Source organism: Schistocerca serialis, chromosome 5 (assembly GCF_023864345.2).
Source record: "Schistocerca serialis cubense isolate TAMUIC-IGC-003099 chromosome 5, iqSchSeri2.2, whole genome shotgun sequence".
In the NCBI taxonomy this organism is placed as follows: Eukaryota; Metazoa; Arthropoda; class Insecta; order Orthoptera; family Acrididae; genus Schistocerca; species Schistocerca serialis.
The window spans coordinates 147805188-147832788 of NC_064642.1; the positions used below are offsets into that span (position 1 = coordinate 147805188).

Here is a 27601-nt window from a genome sequence, read left to right on the forward strand (position 1 = left end):
CCAGAACACACAAACAGTAACAAACACAACACTTTATTACATCAAGAATACTGGTACATGAACGTGGCTGCCCTCCTATTCTGAGTCAAGTAGGCTGAATCTCAACATATGACTCAGAGTGAGGCTGGCTGAGTCCAACTCTACAATCCTTAGCACAGCTGATAGAATTCACTACAGAAAGTCTGTGCGCATCTGAGAGTGGAGACCTCTACAGGTGCTAGCGTCTTGCCACTTCCATGGCATGCCATATGGCTGCATCCCAGATTGTGGGTATGGAGTCTTACATGGGTCATTGCAAAGAGTAATATGATCTTTAAAAAATGATGAATACAGTATAGTCTCAAGTGTTTGACTGGTGGCTATCCAGATCTTCGTGCTGTACAGCCATAATAAAAATGCAGTTTTGTGGATGCATTGCTAGCAGGCACGTGCGTCTGTACTCATAAGTACCACGAGCAAATCTGCTATGTAAAGAAAATGGAAAATTTCCTCCCATACCATGTGCATCGTTTCACATTTGATCTATTTCAGTTAAACATTATAAAATTTATCTTGAAAATGCGTACTATTACTCACTGATTTTATTTTTTGGCAGTCAGTTTTAAAACATACACTGGAGTTCATAAAATTACTGGCCTGTATTAAAAGATTAGAAAATATGAATTTGAGTGGGTTCTGTTGAATAAAAATATATAGAAGATTTCGCAGGTTCATTTTTCGTGCATATTGGCCAAAATTGATGGCATGGTTTCTTTCTGACATATCACCTACACATGTTGTCCTTATTGTCTAAAGTCTCCTATTTCCCTTCAGATCTTTGTTCGTGCTGACATTTCCAGTAAATGTTTCCTTTCACATTTTTGACAATCCTGATCTGATATGTCAGAAAAATGCATCATAGCTGTTAATGAAAGCCTGTTTCTGAGAAATGAACTTGCAGGATAATCTTCATGGGTGTCTATGAAGTCTTGAATGCATTTCTATGAGTAAAATGTGTTTGTATATGGCCCCCCCCCCCCTCCCACCACCAGTATTTCTTTGGGCATGAGCCCTAGGTACTTGTGATCTCTCACTGTTGGAGCAGCTGGCAATAAATTCCCTATAAACCATCAGTCTTGTTTGTCAGTCTTACTGTTGCCTGTTCCAGGCTTTTGGAAATAATGCACAAGATTACAGTTTGAGTTCATCACACTTGACTTCACTTGGTGAACACTGCTCTTCATGCTGCACCATTGCTTTGTCTTGTCATGATTTTTTTTGTTGACAAGTGAAAATTAATATTAATGGAGGCTGTACATTTTATATATTGACCATTGTGTATTAAGAATAATGTAAGAATACTGTCCAGGCCCAAAGGATGGTTAAAATGATAAGATTAGATTACTATTCCTGTGAAAATCTTCAGAAGGTAATATTAGGATAGAGCCTTATGATTATTGGCATATTGACATTTTCTGAGTGGACAAACATTTAATGACTTTTTAGAGTTATTTCATCCTTTTGTTGAGTAAAGAGACACTTTTATGTGAAAATCTATTCCTATGCATACCAGAACAGAGGCATCTTTAGGATAGGAATGCACTGACTTCTCAATTTTCTTGTTCACACATTTGGCAGTTTTGCATGTTTTGCATTTAATATTAATTTTTTATCTGATTGATAGGAATATGAGCTTCTTTGCAGTTTATGTAGCATTTAAAAAAAAAAAAAAAAAACATTCTTTACCTGCCTCAGTTACTGTTAACTTATCGGCTGACTGATGGTGATGGCCAGATAAAATAACTGATGACTTACAACAAACTGTTGTAGAAAGCAACCCTTCTCAAGTCACTGACGTTAATTTTCCTGTTGATACAAGATGTAGAAGATTTACTGCAGCTGACTAGGAAAAAAACTCTCCAACACTGAAGAAACCTGCAAAGAGTGACTAATTTCTTCCATTTAAAAAGTTCAATTTTTGTTTTTTGTTTTTACTGCAAACATTTTACTTCTGAAACTATCTCACTTGCAGGTATGTCAGGGCTTTTGAAGTGGAAAAAAAATGTTAAAATATGTGGTGCAACATGAAAATGCCTCGAACCATATAAAAGCTTTCATGACAAGAATTACACTTGCATTTACCTCTAGGCAAAACACTTTATGAAGAAAATCAGAGGTTCTTTCAGGCTAAGACAGAATACTGGTATGAGGTATTAAAAAGGTTGTTTTGCACAACAGTTCCTGGGAACACAGAGGTTGGCATTTCAAGAAACAACAGACATTTTCTTTAAAGAAAATAATGGGAATGTCTTGGAACTAATAGAGCTCATTACCCTTTGTTGTGTTGAAAGGGCATTTACGAAGAGTAACTTCTCTTGAAACTTATGTTCACTATCTCTGTAAAGTAATGAATTCATCACTCCATTTCCAATACAGATTCAATACCACATTTCAGATGAACTTAAAATTAGGTGACATGTTACTCAATTATTTTAGCCATTACTCCCAATGTGAGTCACACAGAACAAATGTCAACGGTTCTTTGTTTTGGTCATAGAGAGTGTGGTGAAGAAATGACTATCAAAGAAAATTTATTTAGCTATATTCCAGTTACAGATACTAGTGATGACTTTATCACTGATTTTCTCTTAGACAAATAGATAAGATGGCAGGTGCCTTTGAAAAATATGTAATGGCAAGAATATGGTAATGATTTGAGTATTAAAGGGATAAATATAAGAGTTCGAAAAAAGCATTAATGACCTCAATTCTTGAGCAGTTTTTTTCATTGTGGGGCTCACTCATTAAACCTTGTCATGAATGATTCAGCTGAATCATGTCCTCTTGGTGTCAACATTTTCAGTACAGGTCAAGAAGTTTTCAGTTTCTTTTCTGCATCTAATTATTGATGAGATAGTTTGAAGAAACATGTATCTACTCTGGGTGTAAACTCTTCCAAAGGCACCCTTTGGGGAAGTTGAATAGATGCTCAGTAGTCTCATAGATATTACATTGAATGAGTGTAGGATGCTGTTTATAACTGATGTGATTTGAATGGGGAGACAAAATCAACAGCATGCTCACCCCACTAACGCCTGCACTGAGATGGGGTTTATTGTGCAGTTTCACTCTCTGTGATTCTAGTAAGATCAATAAGTACCCTTAAAGAGTAGTGGGAGGCCCCTTACAAGTTCCTAATTAGACAAAATTTCTGCAGGACTCAATAACCCTAACGTTCTCTGTCTTTTGGTCTCCAACACTTTGCATTGGAAGATTAGATGTGGCACAGTTTCATCACCCTCACCACACAGCTTAGACTTAGAGGCTTCTGTCTATAAACCCATCATGTGTAGGTATTTTTTCAAGTGCCCATGGTCTTTCATTAGTCCTTCCATGAGGTAAATCTGCCTCCAGATCAAACACAAGATTACAGAACATCTTTTAGAACCTGGCTTTGGCATCATTATATTCCCATAGTTTGTTTTTGGATCATAGTTCTACATTCTAATTCTACTTGCCACCTTCTGATCCAGCTTCGTATCCCTATTACCTCAGTGACGGTTAGGACAGTTTCCAGTCCAATAAATGGAGTTGTCATGCCTGTTCAGGCCATCCTATCAATTTGATTATTACCACTGATTCCCAGGTGATCAGGGAACCACAGAAAGTTTACCCTGTTGCTTTCCTCTAGTCTCCCAAGGGCTTTCTTGCAATCTGCAATGATTTTTGATTCTGTTGCAGGGACAGATTTCAGAGCTGCTTGGCTATCTGAATATATGCAAATGCTGCAGTCTTTGTAGTTCCTATGCAAATTTTCAACTGTGCACACCATGATAGCAGATAATTCTGCCTGGAATACAGTTGCCAACTTCCATAGAGATATTGCTATCTCTAGTGTTGATTGTACATCGTAAACCCTGGCCCCAGTGCCTTTGTCCGTTTTCGGTCTGTCAATAAACCAGACTATGTCTCGCGCATGGTGCTGTGGTTCATCCTTCCAATACTTCTACTTCCACTTGCTGCACTGAAAGATTTATAGAAGCAGCTGGAAGTTATTGTATAGTCAGTCAGCATTTTCCCAACCGTTCCTGTATTTAACACATTCCCTGTGTTCATATCAGCTTCTGGGTATCCAAAAGGTATCTGGTTATTTCCAGTTTTCAGCCTGTATGCTGCTGGTGGTGCCTCCATTGTAATCAGGTATAATGGAGGCATTTCCAGCATGGTCTCCACCTCAGCAGTGGGTGTGCTGCTAATTTTACTTGTTATGGCTAAGCAGGCCAGTCTCTGCACCTTGCCAAGTTCCTTAGCAGCCACCTTGTATTCACTTTATTCAACTCTACTGTAGCCTCATACATTATCGTAGGTATTATTACAGTGGAGTGTGTCCAGTATATTCTCTTGGGATTTAGACCCCAGTTTTTTCCACAGGCTCTTCTAGTGCTCATAAGGGCACCTTGATAGATGTATTCCTTATGTAAGAGGTCCATAATAGTTCTGCATCCAGGGTAAACCATCAATACTTTACTACACCCTCTATAGGTAGAATTTCACCAAGAAGCCAAAGATTCCATTACATGTGCTGGATATGATTCCTTGTAAATAGTACAGATTTGTTGAGACCGATCCTTAGATCATGTTTCCTGCACCAGTTTTCTACAATGTTCAATGTACATTGTGCCATTGTTCTTACAGTACTAGCAAATTTGCCATGTGTTACTGTGAATAAGTCATCCTTGTATCCTTGGCAAAAGTAACCTCTAGTATTTAGCTCTTCAATGAGTTCATTCATCACTAGGTTCCACAGTAGTGGGAACAAAACCCCTCCTTGTGTACACCCTCTGCTGGTATTGATATATTCTTTCATTCATAATGTTGGCCAATATCTTTAGCTAGTGTTGAAAGACATTTTACACACAAGAGTTGATAAAGATGTACCTTAGAGCAAGACTTCCTCCAGAACAACTGTGTGGACTGTCAACTTCAGCCTTTGAAAGCGATACCTTAAAGTCAAAGAAATCAGATTCTACTCTGAAAGATTTTGGTAATTTAAAGGCTATAAAAATTTCAGTATAATGTTTTTGTCCAAGGAGAAGTTTTGTCACAATATATGCTGAACAACTGTAGCCACTGTGACTTTATTAATAAGATATATCTCATATCACACAAAACTATGTTTTCCTTTTTAACAATATTAGGGAATGCTGTCTGAGACTCCCAGGTGCAGTGTCGGGAGGTGGGGTGTGACGGGAGGGGAATGACTGGGGAGCGGCAAAGGAAAGGAGGACGGAAGAGGGATGGATGGACTGTTGCATTGGCAGAGGTTAGCACACAATGATGGTCGGGGATGTGAAAAGGAAGGAGATGATAGGAGGGTTCGGGGGCATTAGGTTACCAGAGGTTGAGGCTAAAATAATTTCAGGAGCAGAGAATATGTTGTAAGGATAACTCCCTTCAGCACAGTTCAGGAAAGCTGGTGGTGACAGTTCCGTCCATGCTAGAATGAAACTTCTTTTTTCTTCTCTGACATAAGAATGACTCACACGGCATGCCTGCTTTCTTGACAGCATGATGCCTCACTTCCCAACACATGTGCATTCAGCAGATTTCCTTTCTTCTTCTTATGTAATCACATCAAGAACATTTAGCGGGGGGAGATGGTTATCTTGTCAGGAAGTCTGATAACCTTTGCAAGAAGAAAGGAATGCTGCTGAGTGCATTCGTGTTTTTACTGAGTTGCCATAATGAAGGTATTATTCCTATGTTTGCCAGAATTGCCCATTATGTTGATAAGAAAATGGCTGATGAGATTAAGAAACATGCTAGTTTTGCCCCAGTATGTGAACACATTTGTTTTACATGTAGACAATTGGAGTTTATATCCGAAGATTTATATTATTTGCATTTGGAGACTTCATATACGCTGTGCAACTGCATCATGGGAATGGTTGGATAGTTCCTCGTGGACATTTTCGGACTCAGTGCAGAAGAGTACTATCAGTCATCTAAGTTTTATTAACTGTATCCTCAAGCCACCATATCTAATGATGACACCCATTGACAGATTGTGATTAATTTCATTAACATTTATGCATTGAGCAAACTGTGTCCCACTTTCCTGAGTACCTGGTGGAAGAAATCAGGCAGGTCATCTCCCTCAAGGTTTGTCGAGCACCACCCCCAGGCAGCAACATTTCATCCCCTGTAAGGACGGCCATCTGATGCATGAGAGAAGATCAAGATTTATTTATTCTTCCAGCCAACAAAAGCAGTGTTGTAGTTTGTCTCTCACATGGAGATTATTTGGCTAAACAGGATCTTTTATTGGAGGACTTGGCATGACGAAGACTACACAATACATTATGGAATGAATAAAATGAAAGACTCTTTCACTTCTTAAGGAGAGCTCATTTTCTGATGAGGTGCTTAAAAAACTTCACACTGAAACTGCTGTTCCCCCTCAAGTTATATGGTTTACTTAAGGTTCACAAACATGGGATTCTTCTTCATTCAGTTGGGAGCTATCTGGGTGCTTCTACCTACAGTTTGGACAAATATTTACCTTTTGTTCTGAGCTTCCATCTTGAAAATAGTGAGCATCACATTTCTAATACATTGGAATTAATCTGGTGTTTGAAGTCTTTGTGCTTTGGTCCTTCAGACTTGCATATTAGTTTTGATGATGTGTCACTTTTTACCTATGTGCTCTGGAAGAGTCCCTGTTGTTAACTGGTGAGAAACTCAATGACTAAACAACTAAGTTATGTCATCATATGCTAACATTGACATGTTTTTTATTTATTTATACATATTTTGTGCAAACTGATGGAGTGTATGAGGAACCTTCTTTTATCCTTAGACACCAATCTTTTTAGGGAAGACTTTGAAGATGTGGCACTCAGGACTTTGTTGCTGAAACCCACTTTTTTATTTGGAGATATGTTGATGATAATTTTCTGGTTTAGCCTCATAGGATTGATACTCTGAATCATGTTTTAGATCTTTTTAATTGTCTCCATCCTAGTATCAGATTTGTGAAAGGATGGCAAACTTCCTTTTCATGATGTTTTGGTTCACAGAAATGACAGTGGGACATTGGGGCATAATGTATATACTAAACCTACACTTACTGGTCATTATCTTCATGTGACTAGCTGTCAACCACCACACCAGCGGACTTTGGTGAAGAGAGCCTGTGGTATTTCTGACACACATATTTTGATTCTGGAATTTGTTTGTAAAAAAAAATGGTGATACTGACCAACAAATATGTTGTGCTCTTCAGTTCTGACCACTGGGGAAACCGTTGGAGGAGACTTGTAAATCTGTTCCTTTTTTACCATTTGCTCCGCCACACACCGTCAGGTGGCTGGCGGAGTATGGATGTAGATATAGATGTAGATATCCTCAACCATTTCTAGAATACTAAGAAGATATGACATCAAATGTGTATTTATGCCACCAGCTAAGATTAGAGCCCTTCTTGGCTCTGAAAGGATGACTTGGGACCAAGGAAACTGAGTATACAAATTCCTTGTCATTGTGGGGTGGCTTTTATTGACCAAATTATCCCTACTACTCAGGTGTGTAATGCACCGCAAGTGATCACTCTTACTTCCTGCTACTGGGAATATGATCTAAAGGAATCTATTGACATTTGTTTACCCGATAATTTTGTTAATAGGGATAAGGGTTTTTCTTTAACTAAGACGTGGTATCTGAATTTGTCTGATATTAAACAACAGCAGCTTTGATTTCAGCCAGTGGGTTATTTTAATTAGTGTTCTGCTAGTGATATATTGTTTTGCATATTTCCTCTTCCAGTTTGCTACTGGTTCACTTGCACTTGAGGGCAGCAGTGCTGCTGTTCACAGATGTGCGGTGAGTCAGCTGTGGTGTATAAAGGACTCACTAATTCTGTTCAAAACTCAGTTATGGTAACAATGTGCATCAGCATACTCATCTGAAGATGACGGCCAGTCAGTCAATTGAAAAAAAAAAAATTTGTGAAGATGACTACATTATCTGGCTGCTTACCTGAACAGAGTATCATCAGTCATTACTAAGCCATGGCCCAACCTATCAATAAATTGTAGCACATCTTTCCTGCAAAGATTCTGGTGCATGGGACAAGTCAACGAGAGGGCACGTGTGTGCTGGAAAAGGGGAATTTGACGGTAGACTGTGAGGCAAGGTGAGGTGGAGGGAGCTGAGTGGCTGAAGTGGACTGAAGCAGTGTGGTGCTAGCCCATGGTCTTCTGGCTTCCAATGCTCCAGGGGTCCAATAGAAGATGTCAGGGTAACAAAAGATGTGGAGCATGAGAGTGTGACACTGGCGGTCCAAAGGATCTGGTCTACCTGTAGTAGGATCGGCTGTTGAAGGTGTGACCTGTTGGAATTACATCCACTGACCTTCCTGCCACCACCACCACCACCACCCAGATCAGCTGTCTTCAATACCAACTAACAATATAGTGAGGATGTACTTGGTGTGGAATATTCGAACAGTGGTTCTGTTTCTGTGCTGCATTTAAGTGGTGGTCAATGCAGGTTAATTTGACAGTTAGTTTATGGCTCTGCAGTAATGGTTCCCACCAGACTCATAATGGTCGCTAGTTGCACTGTTGGTAGCTGATATTTAACCAAGCTCTATAGAGTGGTTCTGCTCAGCCTCCCTGTATTATAAATGTTCCCAGATTAATGGTACTTGTATCCACTGTGTGGTATTCTATGTATGATATATCACAATGCCCGTCCCTACCAGGGCATTAACCCGCAGGCCCCAGTCATATTTATGTTGCTGATTGTGATTAAAAATAAAAATATGACAGTTGCAAAAGTTCACTGCAGAACTGAATGTCACACTCGTGAAACCTGTCAGCACCAAAATGACATGGAGGAAGCTCTATAAGCAGGAAACTGCAGGGTGAGCTGCAATTCCAAAACAACTCGTCAGTGATGCAAATACTTGTAACAGGAAATCATGGTGGTGAAGCCATAAACCCTAGACTGTGGAGCAATGGAAGAAAGTCATCTGGTCAGATGAGCCTTATTTCACATTGTTTCCACCTTCTGGCAGAGTTTACACCCCAAGAGTGGGACAAGGGAGGTGTTCGGTGATGATTTGGACCACTGTATAATGGTATTCGATAGGTCCCATGGTTGCTCTGCAAAGCTGCATTACTACCAAGGATTATGTTACCATTTTGGCTGATCAAGTCCAGCCCATGTTTCAGTGTTTGTTCCCCAATGATAATGCTGTGTTCCAAGTCAAAAGGAACCCTGTTCACACAGCTCACATCATCCAGGACCGGTTTTATGAACATGAGGGTGAACTGTCACCTTTCCCCTGGCCACCATAGTCACCAGATCTCAATATTTTTGAGCCTTTGTGCCCTACTTTGGAGAGAAGGGTGCATGATTGCTATCCACCCCCATAATCATTTCATGATTTTGCCATTATTTTGCAGGAAGAATGAAAACCATACAGGACCTGTATTTATACATACTGAACTAACGGAAATCTGTTTTGAATGACAATGGTTTTCCTACACCATATTAGACCTGGTTAAGTGGTGTGTTTTTGGTGTTTCCATATTTTTGTCCATCCTTGGTATGTGATATAAATTAAACGCAATCATTTGAAAATACAATTCAAGAAATAAAATTTTCAGTTGTCCATCCTGAAATAACACAGTGAGTATGAAAAATGATATTATTTGAGCACATGAAACCACACAAAAACACACTGTCAGACTTCGGGTTATCTCTATTGCCACATTCTGCTTTTTGTGAAAGAACTTTTTTTCCCTCTTAAACCAAAATTGTGAATGAATAGTAAACTGAATAGATACAGTTTTATTGTATGGAATTAGTTGATTTGATGCAGCTACAAGAAGAATGAAATGTTGTTATTCATTTGTAAGGGAAATCCTGTTCAAGTCATTTGCAATGTCCATACCAAACATAATTAATGATTAATACTGGGTACATGTGTAAAGTGGTTGAACACGTTGGACATTAACGATCTGAAACAAGCAGGAGCATTTCAGAAATGTAGTTTAAAACTGTGCATTTGGAGTGAAGCTGAGGTTCTTGTTGTTTGATTTCAGTAGGGAACCTATTTTGTTTGTTCATTTGTACATGTGCTTCATATTTAACAACCAACACAGAGTGTGTGTTAAAGTTTAGAAGTGTTATTCTTTACTATGGTACACAAAGAACTCAAATCAGAGGAATAGTCACTAAAACTGTTACAAATAACAATTCATTGCGATGTAATGTATGGGGGAGTTAATTGTACATCATAACATAGTGGCTCATGCAAAGCTGTTTGTTGTGGAGGTGTTCATCATCTGAGTTCTTAAGTTTAATAAAATTAATTTAAAAAATTGCTGTTGATCATATCATTACTAACAGAACTCCTCCTTCCACCCCCCCCCCCCCCTCCTCTACAAGTTTCCAGATTGAATTTTGCATGAGCCTAATGGTATGTGTATTATTATTTTTTTCTATTTTTCAGATATCATTCAGCCTTCATGACGAGTGCAAAGGATGCACAATCCTTCAAAAACATCGAAGTGCTGATCTTCAAAGTTGTTTTTCCCACTTGTTTGGTATGACCATTGGTCAGACCCTGGCACCTGTACAATACAAAGCAGATAACTTGACCATACATGGGTACATTGGGAAAGAGTCCTCAAAGTATAAAAACTTACAGTTTGTGTATGTTAATAAAAGAGTAGTGCTGAACACAAAAATACATCAATTAGTGAATAATATGTTAGCAAAGAGCTCTATTTTAAGAGCCAATGGGCCATGGCGTTACAAGCCCATACCAAAGGAAATGAGTTCCAAAAGTCTACTGTCAATGCCAAACCTTAATCGACGGAATAGATTTGGTGTTTATGTTCTTAATTTGCAATGTCCATATGCGGAATATGACATATGCTTTGATCCTAAGAAAACAGTAATTGAATTCAGGAATTGGAAGCACATACTAAATTGTTTTGAAGAATGTATGAGACAGTTTCTAGAGAAAGAAAATTTGATAGATAGTTCTCTTGTTGAAGGAACAGAAGTTCCTGGAACCTCACCACTGACATTTCTTGAGACCATCGAAAAGGAAACTTTTCAAAACCAATCCACAGAACCAAGCAGTGATGAGGAGCCATTTACACTCCACATCAAACGTGCATTTCATGGGGTACCAGCCAGAAGAGGTGGCATTTTAGAAGTTGATAAAACAACATTTAATTATGAAGAAACATCTCACAGAACTTCAAATAAACCCAAGTGCACTGACAAATATATAACTAATGAAGTTGCAGTAGGAGATACTTCTGCTTATTCATGTACTAAGTTCCTAAAGAAACAAGAAACTTCATTTGCTGAAACTAGCACAACATATAAGCAGTTGAGTTGTGATACATCAGTTTCTTCAACAGATGTTTTCCTTACATCAAATACAATGGATCGAAAGCTCTGTAAAAATAGTGAAGTTTCCACTTCAATGTCTGTGCTATCAGAATCAGATGCTGTGACTCCTTTTTCGTCTAATGTTTCAGATGTGTTTACTTTGCAGCAAAAGTCTTGTGGAAATTTAGGCATGGATAAGCCTCAAAAGGAGTTTTATCCTTTTTGTGGAAAGGAAATTACTGTTTCTGAAGACAGTAGAAGTTTGGTATCCTCAAGTAGTCTTAAAGAACATCAGGATATGAGTTTTGAGACACATAATGACCATCAGGATATGACTTTTGAGATGCATAATGACCAGGCTTATAATCACTGTGTGCAGACAGGAAGCCAGAAATTCAAAACTCGTATGACAGCAGACAAATTTGTTCAATCAGGTAACAATGTATTCAAACAAAAGTTACATGTATCTAGTTTGTTGGCTAACTACAAGTCTTTGCCATCAGAATGTAATGAAACACAGGGGTCTCCTCAAAAGCTGAATCATCAATCAAGTAGGGAGCAAACTTATTTTTCTACAGATTCTTCAGGGAGTGATCAGAAACAATACTTCCTTCCTAATGCCCAGGTGTCTAAGAACAATCATGAAAGGATGAAGGAAAGTGGAAAACATAGTAGCTTTATGAATGCTGAAGAATTTGTTCAATCCTGTGATAAGGAATTATCACAAGAATTACATGAACAAGACCAAATTTATCCATCAGTGCACAACAGAAATCAATATGAACACATAAGTGCTGAGGATCCAGCATGCAATTCCACTGCATTTAACAATGAAGATTGTAAGATCACACAAGATATACAACTTGCACATCTCAAAGAGGTAACATTTGAAGAATGCACACAGAAAAAAACACATCAAATATCTGCAGCAGAATCACTTAGCATTAATGATATATTTTGTGTTACAGAAGGGGACTTTGCAACTAAAGACTTCATTAGATCTCCTTATTTTACAAATGGCAAAGGATTTTCTGATAATGAAATGAAAGTAGCAAGTCAAGACTCTGATGTGAATAATTATTCCACATGTGAGGAAAATCTGATGGCAAATGGTGTGTCTTGCCACAAAGAGTGTGATGCAGGTGGTCATTTTAATGATTTTGTAAAAGTAAATAGGAACAGGAAGAGAGTCAGCCGTGACGGATGTGATGCGCCAAGTGAAAAACAGAGATTACTTGAAATGACAAAAGTAACTGATGTGATAAATTCAAATGTATACTTTGATCAGTCTTATAATGAGAATTTACTAAATGAAGACAGGGAATCTGCTGGTGAAGAAGAAAAGAAATTTTTTTGTCACTACTCACCACAGGAAGGATTGAGTCACTCAGTAGTCAATGAGAAATTGAGAGAAACTGAGATCCCACAAGAAGTTTATAGTAGTCGAATGACAAACAGTGAAGAACAAAGTGAAGACACTAGTAAATCACCATTTTGGCTCCAACTGTTTGATTCTTCTGGAAGAGCCTTTTATGTTCATAGTGATAGTGGGGTGACATCGTATAGTGCACCAGCAATAGAAAATATTAACATGAAATACACGATTGAAGGACGATACAGTTTCCTGCCAAAAGGCTTGTCACCAGGGGTCCAGAAAACAGTACTTCACAACAAGAGTGACTTGAAACCAGGGACTCGGCAGGAGCTCCACAAAATGCTACTGAATGATGTCTCTTCCACAAATGAATCGGCTGAAGCTAAATGGAGAAATGCTGTTGGTTCGGAAAGTGCAGGTGAGATTTTTGTGGATTTAAGTATATTTTTAAGTGCACAGAAAAGTTTAAGAAATCCAGAAAGGACACATTTCATATGTGTCATATGACATGTTATAACCATTTCTGTTAAAAAAAGTAGAAAGTTAGTTTGTAGTTTAAGCAGTTATTGTGAGTGTAAGTGTACTAAATGAGAATTATTATCTGTGTATAGATACAAGAATAAAATTAGTTCAGAAAAGCTATGACATTTACATTGTCTTCCCTTTTATACACTTAAGTGACAAAAGTCATGGGATAGTAATATGTAAATACAGAGGTGGCAGTAATATCGCATACACATACCATGAACCATGGACCTTGCCGTTGGTGGGGAGGCTTGCGTGCCTCAGCGATACAGATAGCCGTACCGTAGGTGCAACCACAACAGAAGGGTATCTGTTGAGAGGCCAGACAAACGTGTGGTTCCTGAAGAGGGGCAGCAGCCTTTTCAGTAGTTCCAAGGGCAACAGTCTGGATGATTGACTGATCTGGCCTTGTAACAATAACCAAAACGGCCTTGCTGTGCTGGTACTGCGAACGGCTGAAAGCAAGGGGAAACTACAGCCGTAATTTTTCCCGAGGGCATGCAGCTTTACTGTATGATTACATGATGATGGCGTCCTCTTGGGTAAAATATTCCGGAGGTAAAATAGTCCCCCATTCGGATCTCCGGGCGGGGACTACTCAAGAGGATGTCGTTATCAGGAGAAAGAAAACTGGCGTTCTACGGATCGGAGCGTGGAATGTCAGATCCCTTAATCGGGTAGGTAGGTTAGAAAATTTAAAAAGGGAAATGGATAGGTTGAAGTTAGATATAGTGGGAATTAGTGAAGTTCGGTGGCAGGAGGAACAAGACTTCTGGTCAGGTGACTACAGGGTTATAAACACAAAATCAAATAGGGGTAATGCAGGAGTAGGTTTAATAATGAATAGGAAAATAGGAATGCGGGTAAGCTACTACAAACAGCATAGTGAACGCATTATTGTGGCCAAGATAGATACGAAGCCCACACCTACTACAGTAGTACAAGTTTATATGCCAACTAGCTCTGCAGATGACGAAGAAATTGAAGAAATGTATGATGAAATAAAAGAAATTATTCAGATTGTGAAGGGAGACGAAAATTTAATAGTCATGGGTGACTGGAATTCGAGTGTAGGAAAAGGGAGAGAAGGAAACATAGTAGGTGAATATGGATTGGGAGACAGAAATGAAAGAGGAAACCGCCTTGTAGAATTTTGCACAGAGCACAACATAATCATAACTAACACTTGGTTTAAGAATCATGAAAGAAGGTTGTATACATGGAAGAACCCTGGAGATACTAAAAGGTATCAGATAGATTATATAATGGTAAGACAGAAATTTAGGAACCAGGTTTTAAATTGTAAGACATTTCCAGGGGCAGATGTGGACTCTGACCACAATCTATTGGTTATGACCTGTAGATTAAAACTGAAGAAACTGCAAAAAGGTGGGAGTTTAAGGAGATGGGACCTGGATAAACTAAAAGAACCAGAGGTTGTACAGAGATTCAGGGAGAGCATAAGGGGGCAATTGACAGGAATGGGGGAAATAAATACAGTAGAAGAAGAATGGGTAGCTTTGAGGGATGAAGTAGTGAAGGCAGCAGAGGATCAAGTAGGTGAAAAGACGAGGGCTAGTAGAAATCCTTGGGTAACAGAAGAAATACTGAATTTAATTGATGAAAGGAGGAAATATAAAAATGCAGTAAGTGAAACAGGCAAAAAGGAATACAAACGTCTCAAAAATGAGATCGACAGGAAGTGCAAAATGGCTAAGCAGGGATGGCTAGAGGACAAATGTAAGGATGTAGAGGCCTATCTCACTAGGGGTAAGATAGATACCGCCTACAGGAAAATTAAAGAGACCTTTGGAGATAAGAGAACGACTTGTATGAATATCAAGAGCTCAGATGGAAACCCAGTTCTAAGCAAAGAAGGGAAAGCAGAAAGGTGGAAGGAGTATATAGAGGGTCTATACAAGGGCGATGTACTTGAAGACAATATTATGGAAATGGAAGAGGATGTAGATGAAGATGAAATGGGAGATATGATACTGCGTGAAGAGTTTGACAGAGCACTGAAAGACCTGAGTCGAAACAAGGCCCCCGGAGTAGACAACATTCCATTGGAACTACTGACGGCCGTGGGAGAGCCAGTCCTGACAAAACTCTACCATCTGGTGAGCAAGATGTATGAAACAGGCGAAATACCCTCAGACTTCAAGAAGAATATAATAATTCCAATCCCAAAGAAAGCAGGTGTTGACAGATGTGAAAATTACCGAATTATCAGCTTAATAAGTCACAGCTGCAAAATACTAACACGAATTCTTTATAGACGAATGGAAAAACTAGTAGAAGCCAACCTCGGGGAACATCAGTTTGGATTCCGTAGAAACACTGGAACACGTGAGGCAATACTGACCTTACGACTTATTTTAGAAGAAAGATTAAGGAAAGGCAAACCTATGTTTCTAGCATTTGTAGACTTAGAGAAAGCTTTTGACAATGTTGATTGGAATACTCTCTTTCAAATTCTAAAGGTGGCAGGGGTAAAATACAGGGAGCGAAAGGCTATTTACAATTTGTACAGAAACCAGATGGCAGTTATAAGAGTCGAGGGACATGAAAGGGAAGCAGTGGTTGTGAAGGGATTAAGACAGGGTTGTAGCCTCTCCCCGATGTTGTTCAATCTGTATATTGAGCAAGCAGTAAAGGAATCAAAAGAAAAATTCGGAGTAGGTATTAAAATTCATGGAGAAGAAATAAAAACTTTGAGGTTCGCCGATGACATTGTAATTTTGTCAGAGACAGCAAAGAACTTGGAGGAGCAGTTGAATGGAATGGACAGTGTCTTGAAAGGAGGATATAAGATGAACATCAACAAAAGCAAAACAAGGATAATGGAATGTAGTCTAATTAAGTCGGGTGATGCTGAGGGAATTAGATTAGGAAATGAGGCACTTAAAGTAGTAAAGGAGTTTTGCTATTTGGGGAGCAAAATAACTGATGATGGTCGAAGTAGAGAGGATATAAAATGTAGGCTGGCAATGGCAAGGAAAGCGTTTCTGAAGAAGAGAAATTTGTTAACATCGAGTATAGATTTAAGTGTCAGGAAGTCATTTCTGAAAGTATTCGTATGGAGTGTAGCCATGTATGGAAGTGAAACATGGACAATAAATAGTTTGGACAAGAAGAGAATAGAAGCTTTCGAAATGTGGTGCTACAGAAGAATGCTGGAGATTAGATGGGTAGATCACATAACTAATGAGGAAGTATTGAATAGGATTGGGGAGAAGAGAAGTTTGTGGCACAACTTGACCAGAAGAAGGGATCGGTTGGTAGGACATGTTCTGAGGCATCAAGGGATCACCAATTTAGTATTGGAGGGCAGCGTGGAGGGTAAAAATCGTAGAGGGAGACCAAGAGATGAATACACTAAGCAGATTCAGAAGGATGTAGGTTGCAGTAGGTACTGGGAGATGAAAGGGCTTGCACAGGATAGGGTGGCACGGAGAGCTGCATCAAACCAGTCTCAGGACTGAAGACCACAACAACAACAACAACAACAACAACAAGGTATGAAATGGCACTGCACTGGTGGAGCTTTCACTTGTTCTCAGTGATTCATGTGAAAAAGTTTCCAACGTGATTAAGGCCACACGCTGCGAATTAACAGACTTTGAACACGGAATGGTAGTTACAGCTAGATGCATGAGACTTTCCATTTTGGGAATCGTTAGAGAACTCAGAAGAGAACCACAGTGTCAAGAGTGTGCTGAGAATACAAAATTTCAGGCATTACCTGTCACCATGCACAACACAGTGTCCAACATCCTTAACCAAGAGCAATGGCTTTAGGATAGAGTTGTTGAAATAACACAGAAATCAATGTGGGATGTACAGTGAACATATCCTTTAGGACAGTGCAGTGAAAGTTGGCGTCAATGGGCTATGGCAGCAGAAGACCAATGCAAATGCCTTTGCTAACTGCTCAATATCACCTGTAGTGCTTCTCCTGGTCTTGGGATGATATTGGCTGGGCCCTAGGTGATTGGAAAACTGTGGCCTTGTCAGATGAGTCCTGATTTCAGTTGGTAAGAGCTGATAATAAGTTTCGAGTGTGATGCAGACCCCACGAAGCCGTGGACCCAAGTTGTCAACGATGCACTATGCAGGCTGGTGGTGACTCCATAATGGTGTGCGCTGTGTTTACATGGAATGGACTGTGTCCTCTGGTTCAACTAAACTGATCGTTGCCTGGAAATGGTTATGTTCAGCTACTTGGAGACTATTTGCAGTAGTTAATGAACTTCATGTTCCCAAACAATGATGGGATATTTATGGATGACAATGCACCATGTAACTGGGCCACAATTGTTCACAATTGGTTTTTGACATGACTATGAAGTCTTTCGCGACAGAGTCCTTGATAGTTCAAATGAATGATCTGGCCACCCAGATTGCCTGACAAGAACCCCATTGAACATTTATGGGACATGATCTAGAGGTCAGTTCATGTACAGTATCCTGCACTGGCAACACTTTCGCAATTATATATGGCTACGGAGGCAGAATGGCTCAATATTTCTGCGAGGGCTTCCATCAACATGTTGAATTGATGCCACATCTAGTTTCTGCACTATGCCAGGCAAAAAAAGTCCTTACAATGAAATGAACACCCTTAGCTGCTTACAGGCGTTGACATACGTCAATGGGGACAGATGAAAATGTGTACCCTGACCGGGACTTGAACCCAGGATCTCCTGCTTACATGGCAGACGTTCTATCCGTCTGAGCCACTGAGCCACCAAGGACACAGAGGATAGCGTGACTGCAGGGATTTATCTCTGGCACGCCTCCTGCGAAATCCACATTCTCAACGTCACATGGATAGAGCGTCTGCCATGTAAGCAGGAGATCCCGGGTTTGAGTCCCGGTCGGGGCACACATTTTCATCTGTCCCCGTTGACGTATGTCAATGCCTATAAGCAGCTAAGGGTGTTCATTTCATTGTAATTTCATTCTAACAAGCTACTTGGTCACCGATGATACCATCTTAGTTAAAAAGGAAGTCCTACTCAATATTAGGAGGTATCCCATGACTTTTGTCACCTCAGTGTATTTCAGAAGAATAATGCATCACAGGAGAAACTTAAGAAACAGCCAATGCTAATCCATTAGGACACCCAGCGGTATGACTGTCATTGAAAATTGATTTTGCCCAATTATATTGCTTCAGTTGTGCATAGAATTTGTGATCACACACTTGTTGTAAAAATACCTCACTGATTCTGAACCTAGTTACATTAAATAACCATGTCTGATAATTGTTGGCATTCAGTTGGTCAGCTGGGTTCAACAAGCAGTAGCTCTATATTGTGAGCTGACTTTCTATGTAAGACGATGACATGCACTTCTCTCTATGTACCTTACTGAAATGGGACCTAAATTTGATACTCATTATGAATTGGTGTAGGGGCCCACATAGCTTGCATTTACTTTTTCAAACTCTAAAATGCCCTCAGATTTTGCTAACTGGGCATGTAACTGCGGACAGCTTATGTGGATAAGGAAGACTTTCAGCAGTAATTGTTAACAAACACTATAAACAGTAAGTGCATTCATCAAGGCTAAGCAGCTGTCTATACATTCATCAAGGCCCTCATGTGAGCTTGGTGGCTGCTGACTGTTACTCTATTCAGACTATGCATGAGTAGCCCAATACGATACTGTTTGCAAAATTATCAACCTGGCCATGTTACATTTACTAATTCTGATAGCAACCACCACTTATAGTAATTTCAAACTGTGCGAAAATTAATTCAAGTCCAAAATGTCCTCAAAATAGTGAAGAGCCAAAAAATGTACAAAAATTTAAACTATGAGGCTAATGTGTCTGATATACCCCAAAAACTGTTCACTGCAACCTGACTGCTACAACTACAACTGTTAGCAAAACATTATCTTTGAAGACTGCCCAGTAAGGCCACAGCACACCCTCTTCGCTGGTAGGAATAGTGAGGGCTGGTGTGGATACCATTGCTAACAACCAACAGAATCATATTTTATGACATATTTATAATTTTTCATACTTCTCATAGTTATGCTATGTATAAATTGGTGCATCATTTTGCTATGCATTTTTCTGACTGGTCATTAATATACAACATGAGCAATAAGAGACCCAACACACTTTACAGAATGACCGTAATTTCTTTCGGGTTTGTGAGAGTCCTTTACAGACATTAACTGTTGTAGTAGATACCTTGTTTATTCAGTGTTTGGTCAATCATTCTTCTAAACTTGAGTCACAGTTTCATTCTATTTACTCTGTGTATCCCTTTTGTGTACACAGCCATTCCCCCTTTCCTCACAATAATGCCTACAGCAATGTTATATTAACTTTTATCCATTAAGTGCATCTGTTCAATTTTTATCACGTTTAGATAATTCCTGTTATGCATAACATGTGTAAAAATACCTGTAGATTTTTTCAGTGTCCTGTATTGCTTTGTACATTTTCCTTATAGACCAGCCTTGTTACGTTTTGATGGGAAAGTCCAGCCATGTGTAGTGTGGCAGTGTGAAGGGTGATTCATCAGTCATACCCATGTGTGACTGACCCAATTTGTCGACCAACTCGTGAATCAGTGAATTCACATTGTCAACAGTTCATCCATGGTATTCCATAACGCTGAAAGAGTGGCACAATCTTCACATTCATGTGAGAAGCTTACTCAGTAATGGGCCTGATATCATCCTCAATTTTGTTGTTGAGGCTATGGTTCAGATTATTCCTGACACCTCCAGTAACCACTACATGATCTGATCTTCTTCACCAAGATATTTCCCCAGCAAGGCTACATCAGCTACATCACAGGTGACATCGCTTAAAATATTAGTTACATGGTATTTCCTACTCAGGGAGTTCTACACTAGTTGAAATATTTCCCTCCCATGTCTGCTCCCTAGCAGGAGGGCTGTCTTGAACTTTTTAACCCTGTGACTATTACTAACCTTAGCTTGCACTTTCTTCCCTGTCTCATCAGAGTGTTCTTGAAGGCCTTGGGTTGTCTGCACACTTTTGTCCTCATTCTCCAGTGCAGTGATGCCACTGGAGAGATCTGCACTAAAGATAATATGCTTGCAGTATCTCTTGAACATCCTGCCTGATTTGGCAGGTTTGACCACAGTCCAGTCAGCTACTCTGTTCCTAACTTTTCTGCTTCCAACTACATCTGTCAACTGTTCTGATTCTGCATGTGCTACTGTCAATTCAGCTTGTGGCTTATAGACCAGCTGCTCTTTCTCTATAATTGTGGTGCAATAGGCTAGCCATATCTGCATCCAAGCTGGATCCATCACAGAACCCAACATGAAAAAAATATTGGGAGTCTTAACACTGTAGACCATTTTTCGAATTTTTTATTATCTGTGGCTTTTTCCACATTTTTTTCTACTGTGGCAGTTTTTTGTTGAAATGGTTATTTAACAGTATTTGCTCAATGAAAAAATGGAATTACATGATTGTTGTAATTTTGTTTAATAAAAGATGACTCACTTATGATACCAGTGCATAATTTGTGGAAAAAACCCTTGTATGTAATCACAGACTTACTGAATCTGCTAACTTTTATGTTACTGAGTATTTTCCATGGAAGATGATGTCTCCTGCATGTGGGATTTAACTGTCAATATTGCAGAGACCGGTTTTAATTTTGTGTTCTTCAGAAGTATTAAGTTAACCAAATTTTTAAAAAAAATATAGTTACATAATTTCAAACAGTGGGAAGTTCAGGATAGATGGAACACACACACACACACACACACACACACACACACACACACACACACACATATTCTCACAAGCACATCCCACACACACATGGCCCCCAGGTACTAAAGCCTGATTGGATTTGCATCAGAGGTGAACAGCAGTCTATCTGGAGCAGGTAGTGGGGGTATGGAAGAAGTGTGGGAAGGGGAGGGTGACAAAGGGTGACAAATAGCAGGATAGTGCTGGGGGAGAGCCATTTGAACCATTTTTTTTCTAGTTTCGTAGTTTATTAGGCAGACAGGATTTAAATGAGATAGCAGCAAACACGAAAGAATACATGGCAAAATGTTTATATTCGTATTATTCTTATGGTGAAGAGAATACTGTATGTGATTCAAATTTCATCAGGTTCCTATTAACAACCATCTCTTCTCACAGATATGAAAAAATTCAGAACGTAGAGTTGGCCATATTGACAAACATCCCAAACAGTCTTGCCAGTCAGATTTTCGTAGTACACTGAAATTGTGCTACATTCGAAGATGAACAATACGGAATTTGTATTTACTTCGTTGGATAATGTATGAAAATGCAGTGGTCGAAACTCGCGGCGGAGAAAAAAAGCTCGTCTTCCACTTTTTTTTTTTAAATTTATTTACTGACGCAGAGGTTTTGGCGCCAGTATTTATCTTTGCGTCTACAAAGCATGCCTGCGTAGTGCTACATATATTCGACGGCTCTATCCATCTGAGCCACCGAGGACACAGAGGATAGCGTGACTGCAGGGATTTATCTCTGGCACGCCTCCTGTGAAACCCACATTCTCAACGTCACATGGATAGAGCGTCTGCCATGTAAGCAGGAGATCCCGGGTTCGAGTCCCGGTCGGGGCACACATTTTCATCTGTCCCCATTGACGCATGTCAACGCCTGTAAACAGCTAAGGGTGTTCATTTCATTGTAATTTCATTCTAACAAGCTGCTTGGTCACCAATGGTCTCTGTTCTTTTGGACATGTCCGAAAAAACAGATACCATCTTAGTTAAAAAAAAGGCTAGACAGAAAACTCACAAATGTTCACACAAGCACAACTTGCACACATATGGCCACTGTGGTCTCTGGGTGCTAAGGCATTTTGCCTTAGCACTCAGGGACCACAGTGGCTCTGTGTGTGTGTGTGTGTGTGTGTGTGTGTGTGTGTGTGTGTGTTATCCAAAAGCTGAGTAGCATTCTTTTTCATTGTACCTGTTAACAACTCAACACCACCTCTATCAGGTGAGCATGAATCTATTCTTTCCATATTATTGTACAGTTATGTAGTTTGTTATTTTTATCATACAAACTGATGAATAGTTCTCAACCATCCTTTATATAAATAGCACTTTAGGAAATTTTTTTATTGTTTACAGTAACTCTGCAGTAAGTACTTAGCTTTGTTGTCATTGGGATTGTGACTGTTATCATTATTTGACACTTAATTACTGTAAATACATGTATGCTGACACTTCTGCAGATGAGCTAAAACTAAACTTTTAACTGTATCTTCTACAGCAGCTTTTAATCACCACAGTATCCAAACTTAGCAGCACTGTCAAATTTTAGCAATATTTACAGTGTCAGTGTTGTGAGTTGTACCACGCTATGCTGCTATTGGTATGGACATAAGAGAAGTGCTTTTTTGTTAAGTTGGTCAGGAAACAAAACCTTCACACAGGACACAAAAATCCACTCCCTCCTGAGGGAAAGGGCAAGTGTATGTGGAAATTATTTTTCTCTGTTGTTTTGTAGGTGTGTAAATCAAGATTGAATTGAAATTGGTCATTAATACTAGCAGCAAATTCCTGGAAATCTTATGGGGTAGTAGGTGCATAAGAGTAGCAAGATTTTTGAAGCCCACTCTGCAGAATGTTTGGTCATCTGCTTTGCACAATATGTTAATACTCCCTTTTGCTGAATGAATGTGTTGTTTGCTTCTGCTACGTTTCTGCAAAAGATGATTTAAGGAGACAAAAATAATTATAAATGTGCAAAAGAAGCTAGCACCCTTGTAAACACAAGGGGAGAGACTTCAAGGTGCAAAAGATGCTGAATAGAGTTCCTTGAAAAATTTATATCTGTAGTTTTGTCTCAGTGGACAACAAGGAATTTTACACATTGGTTTTCCTTTAGTGTATGTGTGTTTGTGGTACCTGCAGTTAAGTTTTGCTTAATTAGAATTACAAATATGTTTCTTTGTTAGAGTCATCATCATCATCATTCTGACATGACTTAGTACTTAGAAGACCGTTTCGATTTAAAATTAAAGTTTTCCTTCCTTGTCTTCATGGAACATTCTGCAGCTCTTTTGATGTTTAGTCTGTAGTTTAGGACATTTTTTAGGATTCTTTTGTTGAGCATTTGTTTGAAATGTTGTAATGCTTCTTCATAATACTGATGTACTTACTCTAATATTAGTTGCAGTCCAAATTCATGCAGTATATTTCGATTTCTTTTTCTGTCTCGTACTGTGTAGGCTATTATCCATTCATTCATTTCTTCATTCATACATTCATTCCACTGTGGCATTACCTATAATTTAAACTCAGACTGTATTGATTCTTACACAAATTATGCAATATACATTATAACCTCGCACACAGTACTACCTCCCATCACTGTTTTTATTTCTAGCATTAGTAATAATAATAATAATAATAATAATAATAATAATTAAAAAAAACTATTCCTATTATTTAAATAGAAACTACACCTACTGTCAAATCTAGCTTTGTCTGCTACTAATACAAAACATCCTTTCTTGTCTGTCAAATTCCACGATTCACTCCATTGCATCCTGATCTGTAGGCCCCTGCTGCCAGTTCCTTCGGCCCTATTGAGAGTGTTGTGGTTACATCTGCCTCTTTCATTATGTTTGCTCCTGGGTTGCAGGGGCAATTTCCCCGTTCTGAGGCAGCATCATTGTTGCTGGTAAGGAGTGCAGCCACACACTGGCTCATGTCTTCCCAGTTCTGGTTCCTTGGGTGGAAGCACAGCCCACAGCTGCATTTCACTCTAGTGTTGTGACAGTGGCTGTGCATGCAAAGTTCACTGTTCTTCTGCCGCAATTGCTAACTTCAGCTATGTTCATTGCGTTGCTCCTCGATCTTCTATTGCAACCTCTCGTAGTCCAGTAGATGGGGCTTGAATGATAAGATGATGTGATACCCAAACTTTCTTTGAAATAGTGTTGTCAGTGTTGCCCAAGATCTGCTATTCTGTCTTGCAATGCAGAATCTCCGTGACATCAAGACTTCTATGCTGATTCAGTTGCTGCCAGTCATTATCAGCAACATTGGCATACAGAAGACATCCGCGGATAGTGCAGCCACACACCAGCTCACGTCTTCCCAGTTCTGGTTCCTTGGGTGGAAGCACGGCCCACAACTGTGTTCCGCTCTAGTGTTGTTGCAATGGCTGTGCATGCAGAGTTGGCTGTTCTTCTGCCGCAACTGCTGACCTCAGCTGTCTTCACTGCTTTGCTCCTCGATCTTCTGTTGCAACCTCTCATAGTCCAGTAGATGGAGCTTGAATGATAAGATGATGTGCTGCCCAAGCTTTCTTTGAAACAGTGTTGTCAGTATTGCCCAAAATGTGCTATTCTGTCTCACAATGCAGTATCTCCTTGACACCAAGATTTCCATGCTGATTCAGTTGCTGCCAAGCAGTATCAGCAACATTGGCATACAGAAGACATCCCCAGATAGAATGTTCTGATGGACCTTCTCCATCATATGTACACTGGGAGGTTTGTCTTCTACCAATTTGATGCCAATAGTCAGTGTAGGTCTCACGACCAGTCAAAAAGTGTGTTAGGCCTCTTGAGGATTCAGATGCCTCATTCCCAGCCTCTGTTTTGTATTTGGCAGAAAACAATAGGTACACCATGCTGTTTGCACGTCATCCCATCATTTATGCAGCAGTTGGAGTATCTTATTATGAATTTGCTACTTGCTTGTGGCATGTATTCCTATTGTTCTTTCTTCAGCCAATACATTGCTGCTTTTTTCCATATCTGGAGGTTGGTTGGACATATTCCAAGTATTACTTGCAATGCCTCATCTGATACATTGCCAAAAGTTCCCATCAACCAAAGAAGTATTCCCCATTGCACCATGTTTACCATCCGTGTTGATGTTCTGAGCAGAAGTCTGTACATACAAGCACTCACACAATATCCCATGATTGCAGCTAAGATAGTGCGATGATACATTCTTATTGTTTGCATTGGCAGTGTATAACCATAACTGGAAAGACTAATAATTTTGTTCATCATGTTCCTGGCTCTCATGCTCATTTCTTCAAATGTGGTTTATAATTTGGTCATTTGCCCAAGGGGATGCCTAAGTATCTGTTCATGGACTTCCTTCCTATCCACATGGTTCATTCCATGTAAACACAGTGCACACCATTGTGGAGTCACCACCAGCCTGCATAGTGCATCGTTGACAACTTGGGTCCATGGCTTTGTGGGATCTGCATCACACTCGAAACTTATTATCAGCTCTTTGATGAAGGACTCTGAGAGGTGAATATTTGTAGTATTCTTTTTCATTGTGCCTGTCTGTGACTCAGTGCCTCCTCTAAGTGGTGAGTAGCAGTCTATTAAACTATCCACATTGTTCAACAATGGGAAGTCCAGGATAGAATAACAACTGAACCCCGCCTGCCTCAATTTATCCATGATCCACTCCTACTGCACCTAAATCATCTCCTGTTAACTTTCCACAATTTTCTTTCCTTGAACATTTCCTCACCATCATTCCACAAATCCCTCAACATGGAAACCAACCTCAAATTCACAAAAATAATCACAATCCACCATCTTACAAAAGAAGCTCGCAGTAACTGTCGACATTGGACATGTTCGTGCCATGTTGCCAACCTACTTTTGGTTAGTATTCACAGAAATTAAAAAAAATGTTGTATTAGGGCAAAAGAGTTTGTTGTTATGTGTCATGATCAACTTTGGTACTACAATCCATGATTGATTATGAAATTATATCACAAGTGCTACATTGCCAGTTACAAACAAATCATGATTGAAACTTTCTGGCAGATTAAAACTGTTTGTCACACCTGGACTATAATCCAGCTCCAAGTCTTTTGCAGGCATTGGTATTACCAGCTGAGCTATTTGAGCAAAGTTCATGATCCACCGTCACAGTTTAGCTTCTGCCACTGCCTCTTTCAACTTCACAAAAGCTCAGATGTGTGCCTTGCTGACAAAAGCTCTGGTGCCTACCTTGGTGTATTAGCACTCCGGAAGGAAATGATACTGTGAACAAATGACTTAGTCACAGCCTAGGGCAATATATTCCAGTGCTATCCTACAGGGCATGGGTGACCACATGCGCCCATCATCCTTGCCACGGGCTGGCACAGGTAATAAAGGCTACCTGCCAGGCTCCCCAATGTACCATGTTTGTGTGTATGAGACATATGCCTATCCCTGCCCTCAGACACTCAACCAAGGCCTACAGTCATGAATGCCATGGCCTGACTGCCAGGCTGCACACATGTGAGATGTTGTACACTCCTGCCCACTCCTGCCCACCTCTGCCCATCATTGCCTGACTGAGGACACTCGAGCTAAAATGGCAGAAATGAAGTTTCAAAATTGTCTGCAACAGCATTAGAGTGAAAATTCATTCTGAAAACAATACCCTAATGTGTGCCTGCGCCACTTCTGTGCAGTATCCTTTCTTCCCTGTGTGCTAGTCCAGCAAGGTATACCAGAGAGCTTCTGTGAAGTTTGAGAAGTAGGAGATAGCTATTGGTATTGTACCTGATGGTTCAGTCAGTAAGAACATTGCACACGAAACTCAAAGTTCCAGGTTTGAGACCTAGTCTAGCAACAGTTTTAAATAGTCAGACATTTTCAAAATAGCACCCTCTCCACTGAAGAGTAAAAGATTTATTCTGGAAGTAAAACAAAATCAGAATTTTTTCATTTCGTACACATAACTGTCATTTGTCTGCAAGTGAGCTGTTGACTCTTTTTAAAATGAAATTCCTTCAAACTTGCATTTTAAGAGGCATTTAGTTTTGAATGAATCTATCTGATAAAAGAAATCTATATGTACTTAACTGCAGTCCTATTCTATCTTGTAAATATGTAAGTTAGAACAATTCATTTAAAAGACATCTTTAAAATTCAGATGGTATCTACCAGAATATTTATTTTTTTTTCACTTTGTGACAGTACAGTGAATGCATTTAACTCAATTTTTTGTATTCTTAATTATTACTGTTTATTTACAAAAATATTTATGTTCCCAATGCAGAGTCTAAAAAACTTGTGAAGAAACTATTACTTGATGCTGAAAGACGGATGAAGCACTCCAGAAAGCCCAATGAATCATTGTATGAAAAGAAACTTGCGAAGTTGTCGGCAAAAGTATCGCAGATAATGTATCCGACAGAATACAAAAAAAATATATTTTGTAATATGCATGTAAGTATTATTTCTCAATAACATGTATACTGATTCATAAATTGTAAAAATATATTCAGTGATGAATGTGTTAAATCTGTGTGGAATGGGA

General features: G+C 39.4%; 1 protein-coding gene across 3 annotated transcripts in view; it reads left to right on the forward strand.

Annotated features, from left to right (window-relative positions):
- Window positions 1–27601, forward strand: part of LOC126481284 (DNA mismatch repair protein Mlh3-like) — a 175208-nt gene that overhangs the window by 79784 nt on the left and 67823 nt on the right. For all 3 annotated transcript variants that reach the window (XM_050104922.1, XM_050104921.1, XM_050104923.1), the window contains 2 exons: window positions 10502–13190; window positions 27341–27510. In XM_050104922.1, the coding sequence (XP_049960879.1) occupies window positions 10502–13190; window positions 27341–27510 (2859 nt within the window). The remainder of the gene's footprint in view (window positions 1–10501; window positions 13191–27340; window positions 27511–27601) is intronic.